Source organism: Melospiza melodia, unplaced genomic scaffold (assembly GCF_035770615.1).
Source record: "Melospiza melodia melodia isolate bMelMel2 unplaced genomic scaffold, bMelMel2.pri scaffold_251, whole genome shotgun sequence".
Lineage (NCBI taxonomy): Eukaryota > Metazoa > Chordata > Aves > Passeriformes > Passerellidae > Melospiza > Melospiza melodia.
In genome coordinates this window covers 1-16,884 of record NW_026948576.1, presented here as the reverse complement: position 1 = coordinate 16,884, position 16,884 = coordinate 1, and the positions used below count along the sequence as shown (strand labels likewise).

Below are 16,884 nucleotides of genomic sequence, written 5' to 3'. Positions count from 1 at the left end.
GGACCGCGTGGAGCAGATCGCCGCCATCGCCCAGGAGCTCAAGTAGGGCAGCCCAAAATGCCCCCAAAACACCCCCGAAACACCCCAAAATCACCCCCAAAGTGTCCCCAAAAAGAACCCCAGGAGCTCAAGTACGGGAACCCCAAAATGCCCCCAAAACACCCCCGAAACACCCCAAAATACCCTCAAAGTGTCCCCAAAAACAAACCCCAGGAGCTCAAGTACGGGAACCCCAAAATACCCCTGAAACACCCCAAAATCACCCCAAAGTGTCCCCAAAAACAAACCCTAGGAGCTCAAGTATGGGAACCCCAAACAGCCCCAGATTGTACCCCAAAATCACCCCCAAAGTGTCCCCAAAAACAAACTGCAGGAGCTCAAGTACGGGAACCCCAAAATGCCCCCAAAATACCCCGAAACACCCCAAAATACCCTCAAAGTGTCCCCAAAAACAAACCCCCGGAGCTCAAGTATGGGAACCCCAAAATGCCCCAGATTGTACCCCAAAATCACCCCCAAAGTGTCCCCAAAAACAAACCCCAGGAGCTCAAGTACGGGAACCCCAAAATGCCCCCAAAACACCCCCGAAACACCCCAAAATACCCTCAAAGTGTCCCCAAAAACAAACCCCCGGAGCTCAAGTATGGGAACCCCAAAATACCCCTGAAACACCCCAAAATCACCCCCAAAGTGTCCCAAAAACAAACCCTAGGAGCTCAAGTATGGGAACCCCAAAATGCCCCAGATTGTACCCCAAAATCACCCTCAAAGTGTCCCCAAAAAGAAACCCCAGGAGCTCAAGTATGGGAACCCCAAAATACCCCTGAAACACCCCAAAATACCCTCAAAGTGTCCCCAAAAACAAACCCCCCGGAGCTCAAGTATGGGAACCCCAAACAGCCCCAGATTGTACCCCAAAATCACCCCCAAAGTGTCCCCAAAAACAAACCCCAGGAGCTCAAGTACGGGAACCCCAAAATGCCCCCAAAATACCCCCGAAACACCCCAAAATACCCTCAAAGTGTCCCCAAAAACAAACTGCAGGAGCTCAAGTATGGGAACCCCAAAATGCCCCAGATTGTTCCCCAGAATACCCCCAAAGTGTCCCCAAAAAGAAACCCCAGGAGCTCAAGTATGGGAACCCCCAAAATACCCCTGAAACACCCCAAAATCACCCCCAAAGTGTCCCCAAAAACAAACCCCCCGGAGCTCAAGTACGGGAACCCCAAAATGCCCCAGATTGTACCCCAAAATACCCCCAAAGTGTCCCCAAAAACAAACCCCAGGAGCTCAAGTATGGGAACCCCAAAATGCCCCAGATTGTACCCCAAAATCACCCTCAAAGTGTCCCCAAGAACAAACCCCCGGAGCTCAAGTATGGGAACCCCAAACAGCCCCAGATTGTACCCCAAAATCACCCCCAAAGTGTCCCCAAAAACAAACCCCAGGAGCTCAAGTATGGGAACCCCCAAAATGCCCCAGATTGTACCCCAAAATACCCCCAAAGTGTCCCCAAAAACAAACCCCAGGAGCTCAAGTGCAGGAACCCAATGCACCCCCCATTTTTCCCCATTTTTCCCCATTTCTCCCCATTTCCCTTGGGTTTTTCCCCGTTTCCTTTCCATTTTTCCCCATTCCCCCCATTTTTCCCCATTTCTCCCCATTTCCCTTGGGTTTTTTCCCAATTTCCTTTCCATTTTTCCCCATTTCCCCTCATTTTTCCCTATTTTTCCCATTTCCCCCCCATTTTTCCCCGTTTTCCTCAATTTTTCCCCGTTTTCCCCCAGCGAGCTGGATTACTACGACTCCCCGAGCGTCAACGCGCGCTGCCAGAAGATCTGTGACCAGTGGGACCTGCTGGGCTCGCTGACCCACAGCCGCCGGGAGGCCCTCGAGGTGGGTCGGGACCCCAAACTGCCCCAGATCCCAGCCCAGATCCCAATGAACCCCTGGATTCCAATCCTGGATCCCAGCCCCAGATCCCAGCCCAGATCCCAGCCCTAGATCCCAATGAACCCCTGGATCCCAGCCCCGGATCCCAAACAGCCCCAGGACCCCAAACAGCCCCAGATCCCAGCCCAGATCCCAGCCCAGATCCCAGCCCTAGATCCCAATGAACCCCTGGATCCCAGCCCCAGATCCCAATAAACCCCAGGATCCCAAACAGCCCCAGATCCCAATGAACCCCTGGATTCCAATCCTGGATCCCAATAAACCCCAGGATCCCAAACAGCCCCAGATCCCAATGAACCCCTGGATCCCAGCCCCGGATCCCAAACAGCCCCAGGACCCCAAACAGCCCCAGATCCCAGCCCAGATCCCACTCCAGATCCCAATGAACCCCTGGATCCCAGCCCCAGATCCCAAACATCCCCAGATCCCACCCCAGGATCCCAAACAGCCCCAGATCCCAATGAACCCCTGGATCCCAACCCCAGGACCCCAAACAGCCCCAGATCCCACTCCAGATCCCAATGAACCCCTGGATCCCAGCCCTGGATCCCAATGAACCCCTGGATCCCAATCCTGGATCCCAAACAGCTCCAGATCCCAGTGAAACCCTGGATCCCAGCCCCAGATCCCAATGAAACCCTGGATCCCAGTCCTGGATCCTATCCCAAACATCCCCAAATCCCACCCCTGGATCCCAGCTCCAGATCCAATGAACCCCTGGATCCCAGCCCCAGATCCCAGCCCAGATCCCAGCCCAGATCCCAGTGAAACCCTGGATCCCCATCCTGGATCCCAAACAGCCCCAGATCCCACCCCAGATCCCACCCTGGATCCCAATGAACCCCTGGATCCCAAACAGCCCCAGATCCCAGTGAAACCCTGGATCCCAACCCCAGGACCCCAAACAGCCCCAGATCCCAATGAAACCCTGGATTCCCATCCTGGATCCCAAACTGCCCCAGATCCCAGCCCAGATCCCAATGAACCCCTGGATCCCAATCCTGGATCCCAATGAACCCCAGGATCCCAAACAGCCCCAGATCCCAATGAACCCCTGGATCCCAGCCCCAGATCCCAGCCCAGATCCCAGCCCAGATCCCAGTGAAACCCTGGATCCCCATCCTGGATCCCAAACAGCCCCAGATCCCAATGAATCCCTGGATCCCCACCCTGGATCCCAATGAACCCCTGGATCCCAATCCTGGATCCCAAACAGCCCCAGATCCCAATGAACCCCTGGATTCCAATCCTGGATCCCAATGAACTCCTGGATCCCAGCCCCAGATCCCAAACAGCCCCAGGACCCCAAACACTCCTGGGATGCCAAGCCCAGGATCCCAACTCCTGGATCTCAACCCTGGATCTCAACCCCAGATCCCAACCCCTGGATCCCACCCCCAGGTCCCAACCCCAGGTCCCAACTCCTGGATCTCAACCCCGGGATCCCAAACCAGGATCCCAACCCCAGATCCCAACCCCAGATCCCAAACACCTCTGGATCCCCATCCCTGATCCCAATTCTGGCGTTTCTGTCCCCAGAAAATGGAGAAGCAGCTGGAGACCATCGAAGAGCTGGATCCCAATCCATGGATCCCAATCCCTGATCCCAACCCCTGATCCCAATTTTGGCGTTTCTGTCCCCAGAAAATGGAGAAGCAGCTGGAGACCATCGAAGAGCTGGATCCCAATCCATGGATCCCAATCCCAACCCCAGATCCCAATCCCTGATCCCAAACACCCCTGGGATCCCCAACCCCTGATCCCAATTCTGGCGTTTCTGTCCCCAGAAAATGGAGAGGCAGCTGGAGACCATTTATGAGCTGCACTTGCATCCCAATCCATGGATCCCAATCCATGGATCCCAACCCCTGATCCCAACCCCAGATCCCAACCCCAGATCCCAACCCCTGATCCCAATTCTGGCGTTTCTGTCCCCAGAAAATGGAGAAGCAGCTGGAGACCATCGACGAGCTGGATCCCAACCCCAGATCCCCATCCCTGATCCCAATTTTGGCGTTTCTGTCCCCAGAAAATGGAGAAGCAGCTGGAGACCATCGACGAGCTGGATCCCAATCCATGGATCCCAATCCCAACCCCAGATCCAAACCCCTGATCCCAATTTTGGCGTTTCTGTCCCCAGAAAATGGAGAAGCAGCTGGAGACCATCGACGAGCTGCACCTGGAGTACGCCAAGCGCGCGGCGCCGTTCAACAAACTGGATGGAGAGCGCCATGGAGGACCTGCAGGACATGTTCATCGTGCACACCATCGAGGAGATCCAGGTGGGAATCCACCGTTCCCACACTCCTCTCCCGAAATAATTTAAAAAAACCCAAAAAAAAAAAAGACATTTTCAGGGTGGTTTTGGGTGGGGTTCGGGCGTTTTCTTGGTGGTTTTGTGGTGGAGGACGGAGGTTTGGGGGTTGAGCAGCTCCCAGCTGCAATCCTTGGAATTTTGAGGAATTATTCTGTGGAATTAATTCTGTGGAATAAATCTGTGGAATTAATTCTGTGGAATTTATTCTGTGGAATTAATTCTGTGGAATTTATTCTGAGGACTTATTCTGTGGAATAATTCTCAGGAGTTCTGTGGAACTATTTTGTGGAATTCTGAGGAATTTTGTGGAACGATTCTGTGGGATAATTCCATGGAATAATTCTGTGGGATAATTCTGTGGAATTACTCTGTGGGATAATTCTATGGAATAGTTCTAAGGAATTCTCTGGAATTAGTCTCTGGAATTAGTCTGTGGAATAAATCTGTGGAGTAATTCTGAGGAATAATTCTGTGGAACAATTCTGAGTCACAATTCTGAGCAATAATTCTGAGCAATAATTCTATGGAATTATTCTAAGGAACAATTCTGAGCAATAATTCTATGGAATTATTCTAAGGAACAATTCTGAGCAGTAATTCTGTGGAATTATTCTAAGGAACAATTCTGAGCAATAATTCTATGGATTTATTCTAAGGAACAATTCTGAGCAATAATTCTATGGATTTATTCTAAGGAACAATTCTGAGCAATAATTCTGTGGAACAATTCCCTCTGCCCCATTTCCCCAGGGCCTGATCACAGCCCACGAGCAGTTCAAGTCCACGCTGGGGGCACGGAATAATCCACGGAATAATTAATTCTGAGCAATAATTAATTCAGTTCCCTGTCCCATTTCCCTGCAGGGCCTGATCACAGCCCACGAGCAGTTCAAGTCCACGCTGGGGGCACGGAATAATCCACGGAATAATTAATTCTGAGCAATAATGAATTCTGTTCCCATTTCCCCAGGGCCTGATCACAGCCCACGAGCAGTTCAAGTCCACGCTGGGGGCACGGAATAATTCACGGAATAATTAATTCTGAGCAATAATGAATTCTGTTCCCATTTCCCCAGGGCCTGATCACAGCCCACGAGCAGTTCAAGTCCACGCTGGGGGACGCTGACCGGGAGCGCGAGGCCATCCTGGGCATCCAGGGCGAGGCGCAGCGCCTGGCGGAGCTGCACGGGCTGCAGCTGCCCGCGGGCAACCCCTACACCTCGGTCACGGCCCAGGTCATCAACTCCAAGTGGGAGCGGGTACGGGCACGGCCTTCCTCTTCCTCTTCCTCTTCCTCTTCCTCTTCCTCCTTTCTCCCACCTTTTCCCACTTTTCCCTGCAGTTTTTCCCGTTTTCCTGCGGTTTGCGCCCTTTCCCAACGGAGTTTTCCATCCCCGTTTCCCAGTTTTCCCCCGCGGTTTCCCAGTTTCCCAGTAGAGTTTCCCACCCCTTTTCCCAGTTTCCCAGCAGCATTTTCCCATCCATTTTTTCCCAATTTCCCAGTTTCCCAGCAGCATTTCCCATATTTTCCCCATTTTTCCCAATTTCCCAGTTTCCCAGCAGGTTTTCCCATCCCCTTTCCTGCTTTTCCCCTTTCCCAGCAGCGTTTCCACCCCTTGTCCATTTTTCCCCAATTTCCCAGTTCCCCAGCAGCGTTTCCCACCCTTTTCCTATTTTTTTCCCCATTTTTCCCAGTTTCCCAGGAGGGTTTCCCACCCCTTTTCCCAGTTTCCCAGCAGCATTTCCCATCCCTTTCCCATTTTTCCCAATTTCCCAGTTTCCCAGCAGAGTTTCCCAGTTTCCCAGGAGCATTTCCCATATTTTTTCCCATTTTTTCCCGATTTCCCAATTTCCCAGCAGCATTTCCATATTTTTTCCCATTTTTTCCCAATTTCCCCGTTTCCCAGCAGCATCTCCCATATCTTTTCTCCATTTCCCATTATTTTCCCCATCTCCCACCATTTTTCTCCATCTCCCATATTTTTCCCCATCTCCCATATTTTTCCCCATTTCCACCATTTTTCCACCATTTTCCCATTTCCCACCATTTTTCCCCATTTCCCCACCATTTTTCCCACCATTTTTCCCCGTTTCCCACCGTTTTTCCCCATTTCCCACCATTTTTCCCATTTCCCACCATTTTCCCCGTTTCCCACCGTTTTTCCCCATTTCCCACCATTTTTCCCACCATTTTTCCCCATTTCCCACCATTCTTCCCCGTTTCCCACCATTCTTCCCCATTTCCCACCATTTTTCCCCATTTCCCACCATTCTTCCCCATTTCCCACCATTTTCCCCGTTTCCCACCGTTTTTCCCCGTTTCCCACCATTTTTCCCCATTTTTCCCCATTTCCCATATTTTATTTTTCCCCGTTTCCCACGTTTTTCCCCGTTTTTCCCCGTTTCCCACCGTTTTTCCCCGTTTTTCCCCGTTTCCCACCGTTTTTCCCCGTTTCCCCGCTGCCAGGTGCAGCAGTTGGTGCCCAAGCGGGGACCAGGCGCTGAGGAGGAGCAGAAACCGGCAGAACTCCAACGAGCACCTGAGGAGACAATTCGGGAGCCAGGCCAACCGCGTGGGACCCTGGATCCAGACCAAGATGGAGGTCAGGAACCACCAGGAACTGGGAGCACTGGGATGGTGGGATGGAGATGGTGGAGATGGGTTCAGTTCGGGAGCCAGGCCAACCGCGTGGGGCCCTGGATCCAGACCAAGATGGAGGTCAGGAACACCAGGATGGTGGCATGGAGATGGTGGAGATGGAGATGGTGGAGGTGGAGATGGGGGAGATAATGGAGATGGTGGGATGGAGATGGTGGGATGGAGATGGTGGAGATGGAGATGGTGGAGATGGTGGAGATGGAGATGGTGGAGATGGAGAAGGGATGGAGATGATGGAGATGGAGATGGTGGAGATGGTGGATGGAGATGGTGGAGATGGTGGAGATGGAGATGGTGGAGATGATGGAGATGGTGGGATGGAGATGGTGGAGATGGGTTCAGTTCGGGAGCCAGGCCAACCGCGTGGGGCCCTGGATCCAGACCAAGATGGAGGTCAGGAACTGGGAATACTGGGATGGTGGGATGGAGATGGAGATGGTGAATGATGGAGATGATGGTGATGGTGGAGATGATGGTGATGGTGGAGATGATGGTGATGGTGGAGATGATGGAAGCAGCTCTGGAATCGCCCTGGTGGGGCCGGGATGGTTGGGACCAGCTCTGGAATGGAACCCTCCATGTCCACGTCCCCGGGAGATCGGGCGCATCTCCATCGAGATGAACGGGATGGAGTTCCTGCCTGAGGGGTCTGGGATCAGGATGGGGATCTGGTGGGATCTGGTGGGACTGGGGTCATTGGGATCAGCTCCGGAACGGATCCCACCCTTGGTGTCCCCAGGAGATCGGGCAGAAATGGTGGAGATGGAGATGATGGACATGGTGGGATGGTGGAGAAGGTGGAGATGGAGACAGGGATTGTGGGATGGTGACATGGTGGAGATGGTGGAATGATGGAGATGAGGTGATGGTGGAGATGGTGGAAGCAGCTCTGGAATCGCCCTGGTGGGATCTGGTGGGACTGGGGTCATTGGGATCAGCTCCGGAACGGAATCCCACCCTTGGTGTCCCCAGGAGATCGGGCGCATCTCCATCGAGATGAACGGCACCCTGGAGGACCAGCTGAACCACCTGAAGGAGTACGAGCAGAACATCGTGGAGTACAAGCCCAACCTGGAGCTGCTGGAGCAGCAGCACCAGCTGGTGCAGGAGGCGCTCATCTTCGACAACCAGCACTCCAACTACACCATGGAGGTGGCACCCGGGCTCACCACGGGGGTTCGGGGTCACCAAAGGGGTTCGGGGTCAACCCAAGGAGATTTGAGGTTGTCCCAAGGAGATTTGAGGTTGTCCCTCAGGGTTCGGGGTCACTAAGGGGGTTTGGGTCACCAAAGGGGTTTGGGGTCATCCTGAGGGATTTGGGGTCAACCCAAGGAGACTCAAGGTCATCCAAGGAGATTTGAGGTCGTCCCAAGGGGATTTGGAGTTGTCCCGAGGAGATTTGGGGTCACCCTGAGGGGATTTGGGGTCACCAAAGGGGTTTGGGGTCATCCTGAGGGGATTTGGGGTCAATCCAAGGAGATTTGAGGTTGTCCCAAGGGGATCTGGAGTTGTCCCGAGGGAGATTTGGGGTCACTCTGAGGGGATTCGAGGTCGTCTGAGGGGGTTTGGGGTCATCCTGAGGGGATTTGGGGTCACCAAAGGGGTTTGGGGTCACCCAAGGGGATTTGGGGTCACCAAAGGGGTTTGGGGTCATCCTGAGGGGACTCGATGTTGTCCTGAGGGAATTGGGGTAATTCCGAGGGGATTTGGGGTTGTCCCTCAGGGTTTGGGGTCACCCTGAGGGGGTTTGGGGTCACCCTGAGGGGGTTTGGGGTCACCAAAGGGGTTTGGGGTCATCTAGGGGATCAGGACGCTCCCAAGGTCACCAGATCCCCCCCAAGGTGACCCCAAGGTCACCAGATCCCCCCAGGTGCTCCCAAGATCACCAGGTCCCCCCAGGGTGCTCAGGGTGACCCCAAGCTCACCAGATCCCTCCCAAGGTGACCCCAAGCTCACCAGATCCCCCCAGGTGCTCAGGGTGATCCCAGGGTCACCAGGTCCCCCCAAGGTGACCCCAAGCTCACCAGACCCCCCAGGGTGACCCCAGGATCACCAGATCCCCCCAGGGTGATCCCAAGCTCACCAGATCCCCCCCAGGTGCTCAGGGTGATCCCAGGGTCACCAGATCCCCCCAGGGTGCTCCCAAGCTCACCAGATCCCCCCCAGGGCGCTCAGGGTGCTCCCAGGGTCACCAGGTCCCCCCAAGGTGACCCCAAACTCACCAGATCCCCCCAGGCGCTCCCAAGCTCACCAGATCCCCCCAGGGTGCTCAGGGTAATCCCAAGCTCACCAGATCCCTCCCAAGGTGACCCCAAGCTCACCAGGCCCCCCCAGGCGCTCAGGGTGATCCCAAGCTCACCAGATCCCCCCAAGGTGACCCCAAGCTCACCAGACCCCCCAGGGTGACCCCAGGATCACCAGATCCCCCCAGGGTGATCCCAAGCTCACCAGATCCCCCCCAGGCGCTCAGGGTGCTCCCAAGCTCACCAGATCCCCCCAAGGTGACCCCAGGATCACCAGATCCCTCCAAGATGACCCCAGGATCACCAGCCCCCCCCAGACGCTCAGGGTGCTCCCAAGCTCACCAGATCCCCCCAGGGTGATCCCAAGGTCCCCAGATCCCCCCCAGGTGCTCCCAAGGTCCCCAGATCCCCCCAAGGTGACCCCAAGCTCACCAGATCCCCCCAGGTGCTCAGAGTGATCCCAGGGTCACCAGATACCCCCCAGGTGCTCCCAAGCTCACCAGATCCCCCAAGGTGACCCCAAGCTCACCAGATCCCCCCAGGTGCTCAGGGTGACCCCAAGCTCACCATCCCCCAGGGTGCTCCCAAGATCCCCAGATCCCCCCAGGTGCTCTCAGGGTCACCCTATCCCTCCCAGGTGCTCCCAAGGTCCCCAGATCCCCCCAGGGTTCTCCCAAGCTCACCAGATCCCTCCCAAGGTGATCCCAAGATCCCCAGATCCCCCCCAGGCGCTCAGGGTTCTCCGTCTCCCTGCCAGCACCTGCGCGTGGGCTGGGAGCAGCTGCTGACCACGATCGCCCGGACCATCAACGAGGTGGAGAACCAGATCCTGACCCGCGACGCCAAGGGCATCAGCCAGGAGCAGATGCAGGAGTTCCGCGCCTCCTTCAACCACTTCGACAAGGTCGGGGGGCCCGGGGGTCCCGGGGATCCGGGGGGATCCGGGGGTTTGGGATCCCCCCTGGAATGGGGGATCTGGGATCCTGTTTTCCCTCATTTCCCCCCATTTTCCCCCTCATTTTCCCCCATTTTTTCCTCTGTGTTTGCTCAGGACCTCATTGGTGCCCTGGGCCCTGAGGGATCCCAGGGGATCCGGGGGGATCCGAGGGTTTGGGATCTCCCCTGGAATGGGGGATTTGGGATCCTGTTTTCCCTCATTTTCCCTCATTTTTTCCCTCATTTTCCCTCATTTTTTCCCTCATTTTCCCCCATATTTCCCCTCATTTCCCCCCATTTTTCCCCTCATTTTCCCCCTCATTTTCCCCCATTTTTTCCTTTTACCTCATTTTCTCTCATTTTTCCCCTCATTTTCCCCATTTTTTCCTCTGTGTTTGCTCAGGACTACAGCAGTGCCCTGGGCCCTGAGGATCCCAGGGATCTGGGGGTTTGGGATCTCCCCTGGAATGGGGATCTGGGATCCTGTTTCCCCTCATTTTCCCCTCATTTTCCCTCATTTTCCCTCATTTTCCCCCATTTTTTCCCTCATTTTCCCTCTTTTTCCCCCATTTTCTGTGTTTGCTCAGGATCTCAGTGGTGCCCTGGGCCCTGAGGGATCCCAGGGGATCTGGGATGGAGCTGTTCCTGTTTTCCCTCATTTTCCCCCATTTTTTCTGTGTTTGCCCAGGGCCATGGGGGTCTGGGGGATCTGGGATCCTGTTTTCCCTCATTTTCCCCCCATTTTTTCCCTCATTTTTCCCCCATTTTTCCCCATTTGCTCAGGACCACGGCGGCGCCCTGGGCCTGAGAGTTCAAGGCCTGTTTGATCAGCCTGGGCTACGACGTGGAGAGACGACCGCAGGTACGGCCTGCTTCATCCTCATCCTCATCCTCAGTCCTCATCCTCATCCTCATCCTCATCGTCATCGTCATCCTCGTCCTCATCCCCATCCCCATCCTCATCCTCATCCTCATCCTCATCCCATCTCATCTCATCCCCATCCTCATCCTCATCTCTCTCATCCTCATCCCCATCCCTCATCCTCATCATCTCATCCTCATCTCATCCTCATCCTCATCCTCATCTCATCCATCCTCCATCCTCATCCTCATCCTCATCCTCATCCCTCTCCATCCTCATCCTCTCCTCATCCTCATCCCATCCTCATCCTCATCCTCATCCTCATCCCCCTCCTCTATCCTCATCCTCTCATCCTCATCCTCATCCTCATCCTCTCATCCTCTCCTCTCCTCCTCTCCTCCTCCTTCCTAAATGCCTTCCCTAAAAATCCTAAATCCTTCCTAAATGCCTAAATCCCTTCCTAAATCCCTTCCTAAATTCCTTCCTAAATTCCTTCCTAAATTCCTAAATTCCTTCCTAAATGCCTAAATCCCTTCCTAAATTCCCTCCTAAATTCTTTCCTAAATTCCTTCCTTCCTAAATTCCTTCCTAAATTCCTAAATTCCTTCCTGAATTCTAAATTCTAAATTCCTTCCTGAATTCCTAAATTCCTTCCTAAATCCCTTCCTAAATTCCTTCTAAAATCCTAAATTCCTTCCTTCCTAAATTCCTTCCTTCCTTCCTTCCTAAATTCCTTCCTAAAATCCTAAATTCCTTCCTAAATTCCTAAATCCCTTCCTAATTGCTTCCCTCCTAAATTCCTTCCTTCCTAAATTCCTTTCTAAATTCCTTCCTTCCTAAATTCCTCTTCCTTCTCTAAATTCCTTCCTAAATTCCTAAATTCCTTCCTGAATTCCTAAATTCCTTCCTAAATTCCTTCCTTCCTAAATTCCTAAATCCCTTTCTAAATTGCTTCCTCCTAAATTCCTTCCTAAAATCCTAAATTCCTTCCTGAATTCCTTCCTAAAATCCTAAATTCCTTCCTGAATTCCTTCCTAAATTCCTAAATCCCTTCCTAAATTCCTTCCTAAATCCTAAATTCCTTCCTGAATTCCTGAATTCCTTCTTAATTCCTTCCTTCCTTCCTAAATTCCTTCCTAAAATCCTAAATTCCTTCCTAAAATCCTAAATTCCTTCCTAAATTCCTTCCTAAATCCTTCCTTCCTGAATCCTAAATCCCTTCCTAAATTCCTTCACTCCGCATTCCAAGATTCCTTCCTCCCGTTCGTCCCCTCCATTTCGGAGCCGGTTTTCTCCTCTAACGGATTCTCGTCTTTCTCTCCCTCCTCCTCCTCCTCCTCCTCCTCCTCCTCCTCTCCCGTTCAGCCCAAGCGCCGCTCGGCCTCCAACGATTTCCGCGCCCTGCTGGGCTCTGCAGGATCCGGCCTGGTAACCTCCCCTTTTCCTCTTTTTCTTGCTTTTTCACCTTGCATTTCTCCTTTTTTCTTTCTTTTTTCCTCCTTTTTTCCTCCTTTTTTTATCCTTTTCTCCTCCTTTTGCCATAATTTTTCCTCCTTCTTTCCATCCTTTGTCCATCTTTTTTTCCATCCTTTTTTCCCTCCTTTTTTCCTCCTTTTTCATCATTTTTCCTCTCTTTTACCTCCTTTTTCACCTTGATTTCCATTTTCCATCCTTTTTTTCCATCCTTTTTTCCTCCTTTTTTTCCATCCTTTTTTCCTCCTTTTTTTCCATCCTTTTTCCTTCTTTAGTCCTCCTTTTTTCCTCCTTTTTCACCTTGGATTTCCTCCTTTTTCCATCATTTTTTTTCCCTCCTTTTTCCATCATTTTTCCTCCTCTTTTCCTCTTTTTCCATCCCATCCCCGCGGGGGGGAGGACGAAGGGCAAGGAGAGCCCAGGAATGGTGGAAACCCCCCCGATTCCCTGGTGGAACGTTCTGGAAAACCCCCCCAGTCCCCTGGTGGAACATTCTGGAACGCCCTGGAAATCCCCCAGTTCCCTGCTGGAACGTTCTGGAACGCCCTGGGCACCAGCAGCGCCCCCCAATTCCCTGGTGGAACGTTCTGGAAAACTCCCCCAATTCCCTGCTGGAACGTTCTGGAACGCCCTGGGCACCAGCAGAGCCCCCAATTCCCTGCTGGAACGTTCTGGAACGCCCTGGAAACCCCCCCAGTTTCCTGCTGGAACGTTCTGGAACGCCTGGGCACCAGCAGAGCCCCCAATTCCTGCTGGAACGTTCTGGAACGCCCTGGAAACCCCCCAGTTCCCTGCTGGAACGTTCTGGAACGCCCCTGGGCACCAGCAGCGCCCCGACCCCGCCGTCCCCGCAGGGCGACGCCGAGTTCAGCGCATCATGGCCGTGGTGGATCCAACGGCAGCGGCAGCGTCACCTTCCAGGCCTTCATCGACTTCATGTCCCGCGAGACCACGGACACGGACACGGCCGAGCAGGTCATCAACAGCTTCCGCGTGCTGGCCGGAGACAAGGTGGGCACAGGGGGCTTTGGGGGGGCTGGGGAACGGGGGAAACGGGGTTGGGGAACGGGGAAAACGGGGTTTGGGGGGCTGGGGAACGGGGGAAACGGGGTTTTGGGGGCTCAGGAATGGGGGGAAACGGGGTTTGGGGGCGTGGGAACGGGGGAAACGGGGTTTGGGGGGACTGGGGAACGGGGAGAACGGGGTTTGGGGGCTGGGAATTGGGGGAAACGGGGTTTGGGGGGCTGAAGGGAACGGGGGAAACGGGGTTTGGGGGGCTCGGGGAACGGGGGAAACGGGGTTTGGGGGCTCTGGGAACGGGGAGGAACGGGGTTTGGGGGGCTGGGGAACGGGGGAAACGGGGTTTGGGGGGCTCAGGAATGGGGGAAACGGGGTTTGGGGGGCTGGGGAACGGGGGAACGGGGTTTGGGGGCTCAGGAATGGGGGAAACGGGGTTTGGGGGGCTCGGGAACGGGGGAAACGGGGTTTGGGGGGCTGGGGAAGCGGGAAATGGGGTTTGGGGGGCTGGCGGAACGGGGAAACGGGGTTTGGGGGGCTTGGGACATTTTTCCCCATTTTCCCCCGTTTTTTCCTCCCTGATTTCTCTCCCATTTTCCCCCGTTCTCTCCGTTTCCCGTCTTTCCCCCCCAGAAACTACAACGGCGGCGGAGCTGCGGCGGAGCTGCCGGCGCGGCAGGCCGAGTACTGCATCGCGCGCATGGCGCCCTACGCCGGCCCCGACGCCGTGCCCGCGGCGCTGGACTACAAATCCTTCAGCACCGCGCTCTACGGCGAGAGCGACCTCTGAGCGGATCCCCGGATCCTCGGGCCCTCAGGGTTCCCCGGGATCCCGGAGCCCCGACGGCCCCGGACCCTCAGGATCCCCCAGGACCCCCCAGGATCCCCAGGAGCCCTCAGGATCCAGGGGTCCCCAGGGATCCCAAAATCCCCGACAGTCCCACATCCCCAAGGGTCCCCGAGGATCCTGGATCCCTGACGATCCCCGAGGATCCCTGATGCTCCCAAATCCCTGAGGATCCCGCAAATTCACAGGGATTCCACAGGATCCCTGGGGATCCCAGATCCTGACAGTCCGGGTCCCTCAGGATCCCCAAGACCCCTCAGGATCCCCAGGACCCCCTCAGGATCCCCATGCCCCCCCCCAGGATCCCCGAGGACCCCCAGGATCCCCAAGGACCCCTCAGGATCCCAGGACCCCTCAGGATCCCGAGGGTCCCCCAGGATCCCGAGGGTCCCCGAGGATCCCAAATCTCCAACAGTCCAGGATCCCAGGATCTCGGATCCCTGACAGTCCCGAATCCCTGAGGATGCCCCAGAATTCTCGGGAATCCCAGATCCCTGACAGTCCCAAATCCCCCAGGATCCTTGAGGATCCCAGATTCCAACAGTTCCGGGTCCCCCAGGATCCCCAAGGACCTCAGGATCCCAACAGTCCCAGATGCCCCAGGATCCTCCAGATCCCGGATCCCTGAGGGTCCTGATGGTCACGGATCCCCAGGATCTCAGATGGTCCCTGCTGGTCCTGGATCCCTGAGGATCCGCGGGTCAAGGGTCCGCCAGTGTCCCCGTGGTCCAAATGCCCGAGGATCTTGGATCCCTGATGGTTCCAGAGCCCCAAGGATCCCCAGGATTCCTGACGGTCTCAGATCCTGAGGGTCCCCCAGAAGCCCCGAGGGTCCATCAGGGTCCCCCAGGATCCCTCCCCGCCTCCTACTATGCAACAGTTGATTGATCTTGGATATTTCGGGATGCAATTCCCACTTTTCCTCGGACGCTCGCCGAAATGTATTTTTGGTAACGAGAACGCAGAAGAAGAGAGAGAGAGAGAGAAAAGAGAAATTTTCCCACTGTTTTCCACGGGATCAGCGGCGCAGCCCGAGCGGTTCCTCTCCCTCACGTTGCCCCCGCTTCTCACGTAATTTATGGGGAAAATTTCGGGGTTTTAGGGGTTTTTTTTTTTAGGTTTTTTCACTCACATTCCCGCCTCGAGCAGCGTTTTGTGGACCAAAAAAATAAATGGGGGAAATAGGGGGGGAGTAGGGAAAAACGGCGAGAAATGAGAAGCACAGAGGAATTAAAATTAGAAAAAAAATAGGAGGAAAAACGTGGATAAAAATGTGGAGATAAATGGAAAATTAGGAAAAAAATAAAGAGAAATGAAAAATGTGGAAAAATTAGATGAGGAATGAGGAAAATCATAGAGAAATCTGAGGAATACAGAAAAATACGGGAAAATAATGATAAATAAGAAGAGTAAGGAGAAAAATCAAGAGAAAAATAAGGAGAACTGTGAAAAAGTCTTAAAAATTAAGAGAACAAAGAGGAAAATTATGAGAAATCCACCTAATAAAGCGCCTGATCCTGGAAAATTTTGACGGGAAGCAGAAAATTCCGGTTTCCTTTATAACTTTACGGATTTATTATATAAATATATATTCACGTAGCAGCTTCTTTGTCCTGTAATTAAAATATTGCTGAAAAAAAAACAACCTCTGAGATCTTGGAGTTTTTCCTCACTTTTTCCCCAGGTACAGCCAATCTTGAGGGAGAAAATGACCATTTTGAGTAAAAATGAGGTTGTTGGAGGGGACATTTTGGGGGTAAAATGAGGTGATTTTTTGTGACGGGTCAGAAAAATTGTGGGGTAAAATCTGAGATATCTATAAGTGATGGAAGGAATATTTTTGGGGTAAAATGTGAGTGCAGGGTCCCTAAGTTGTATTGGGGGATTTTCCCATGTTCACCGTCCTTTTATCTCCCCTTTCCACACTTTTTCTCTCACTTCTTTCTTTTTTCCCCTCACTTTTTCTGGTTTCTCCTGCCCTTTTCCCCCTCACATTTTCCTCTTGTTTCCTGTCATATTTCCCTCTCTTTCCCCTCGTATTTCCCTTTCTTTTCCCCTCACATTTCCCTCTGTCTTCTCCTCACGATTCCACTCTTTTCTCCCTCACGATTCCCGCCCTTTTCTCCCTTCACATTTCTCTCTTCTCCCCTCGTTTCCCTCCCTTTTCCCCTCATGTTCCCCACCCTTTTTTCCTCACATTTCTCTCTCTTCTCCCTCACGTTTCCCTCCCTTTTCTCCCTTCACATTTCTCCCTTTTTCCCTCACATTTCCCCTCTTTTCTCCCTCACATTTCCCTCCTCATTTCCTTCCCCTCACGTTCCCTGCCTGTTTCCCCCTCAATATTCCCGCCCTTTTCTCCCCTCACGATTCTCTCTCTTCTCCCCTGACGTTTTCCGCCCTTTTCTCCCCTCACATTTCCCTGTCTTCCCCTCCTGTTTCCCCTCCTTTCCCCTCACTTTTTTCTCTCTTCTCCTCTCACGTTTCCCTTTCTTTTCCCCTCACATTTCCCTCTGTCTTCTCCTCACGTTTCTTTCCCTTTTCCCCTCACGTTTCCCACCCTTTTCTCCCCTCACGTTA

At 53.7% G+C, this 16,884-nt stretch overlaps 1 protein-coding gene across 1 annotated transcript in view; it reads left to right on the top strand.

The window, feature by feature from the left end:
* The window catches only part of LOC134433767 (alpha-actinin-4-like), a 50,048-nt gene extending 35,792 nt beyond the window's left edge, over nucleotides 1-14,256 (top strand). Inside the window, 15 exon segments of the mRNA XM_063182477.1 lie at nucleotides 2-42; nucleotides 1,788-1,896; nucleotides 4,094-4,165; nucleotides 4,167-4,235; nucleotides 5,347-5,529; nucleotides 6,738-6,761; nucleotides 6,763-6,873; nucleotides 7,902-8,081; nucleotides 9,930-10,076; nucleotides 10,892-10,914; nucleotides 10,916-10,970; nucleotides 13,298-13,310; nucleotides 13,313-13,339; nucleotides 13,342-13,500; nucleotides 14,114-14,256. Coding sequence (XP_063038547.1) covers nucleotides 2-42; nucleotides 1,788-1,896; nucleotides 4,094-4,165; nucleotides 4,167-4,235; nucleotides 5,347-5,529; nucleotides 6,738-6,761; nucleotides 6,763-6,873; nucleotides 7,902-8,081; nucleotides 9,930-10,076; nucleotides 10,892-10,914; nucleotides 10,916-10,970; nucleotides 13,298-13,310; nucleotides 13,313-13,339; nucleotides 13,342-13,500; nucleotides 14,114-14,250 — 1,350 coding nt within the window. The 3' untranslated portion in view covers nucleotides 14,251-14,256.
* Nucleotides 14,257-16,884: the final 2,628 nt, after the last annotated feature.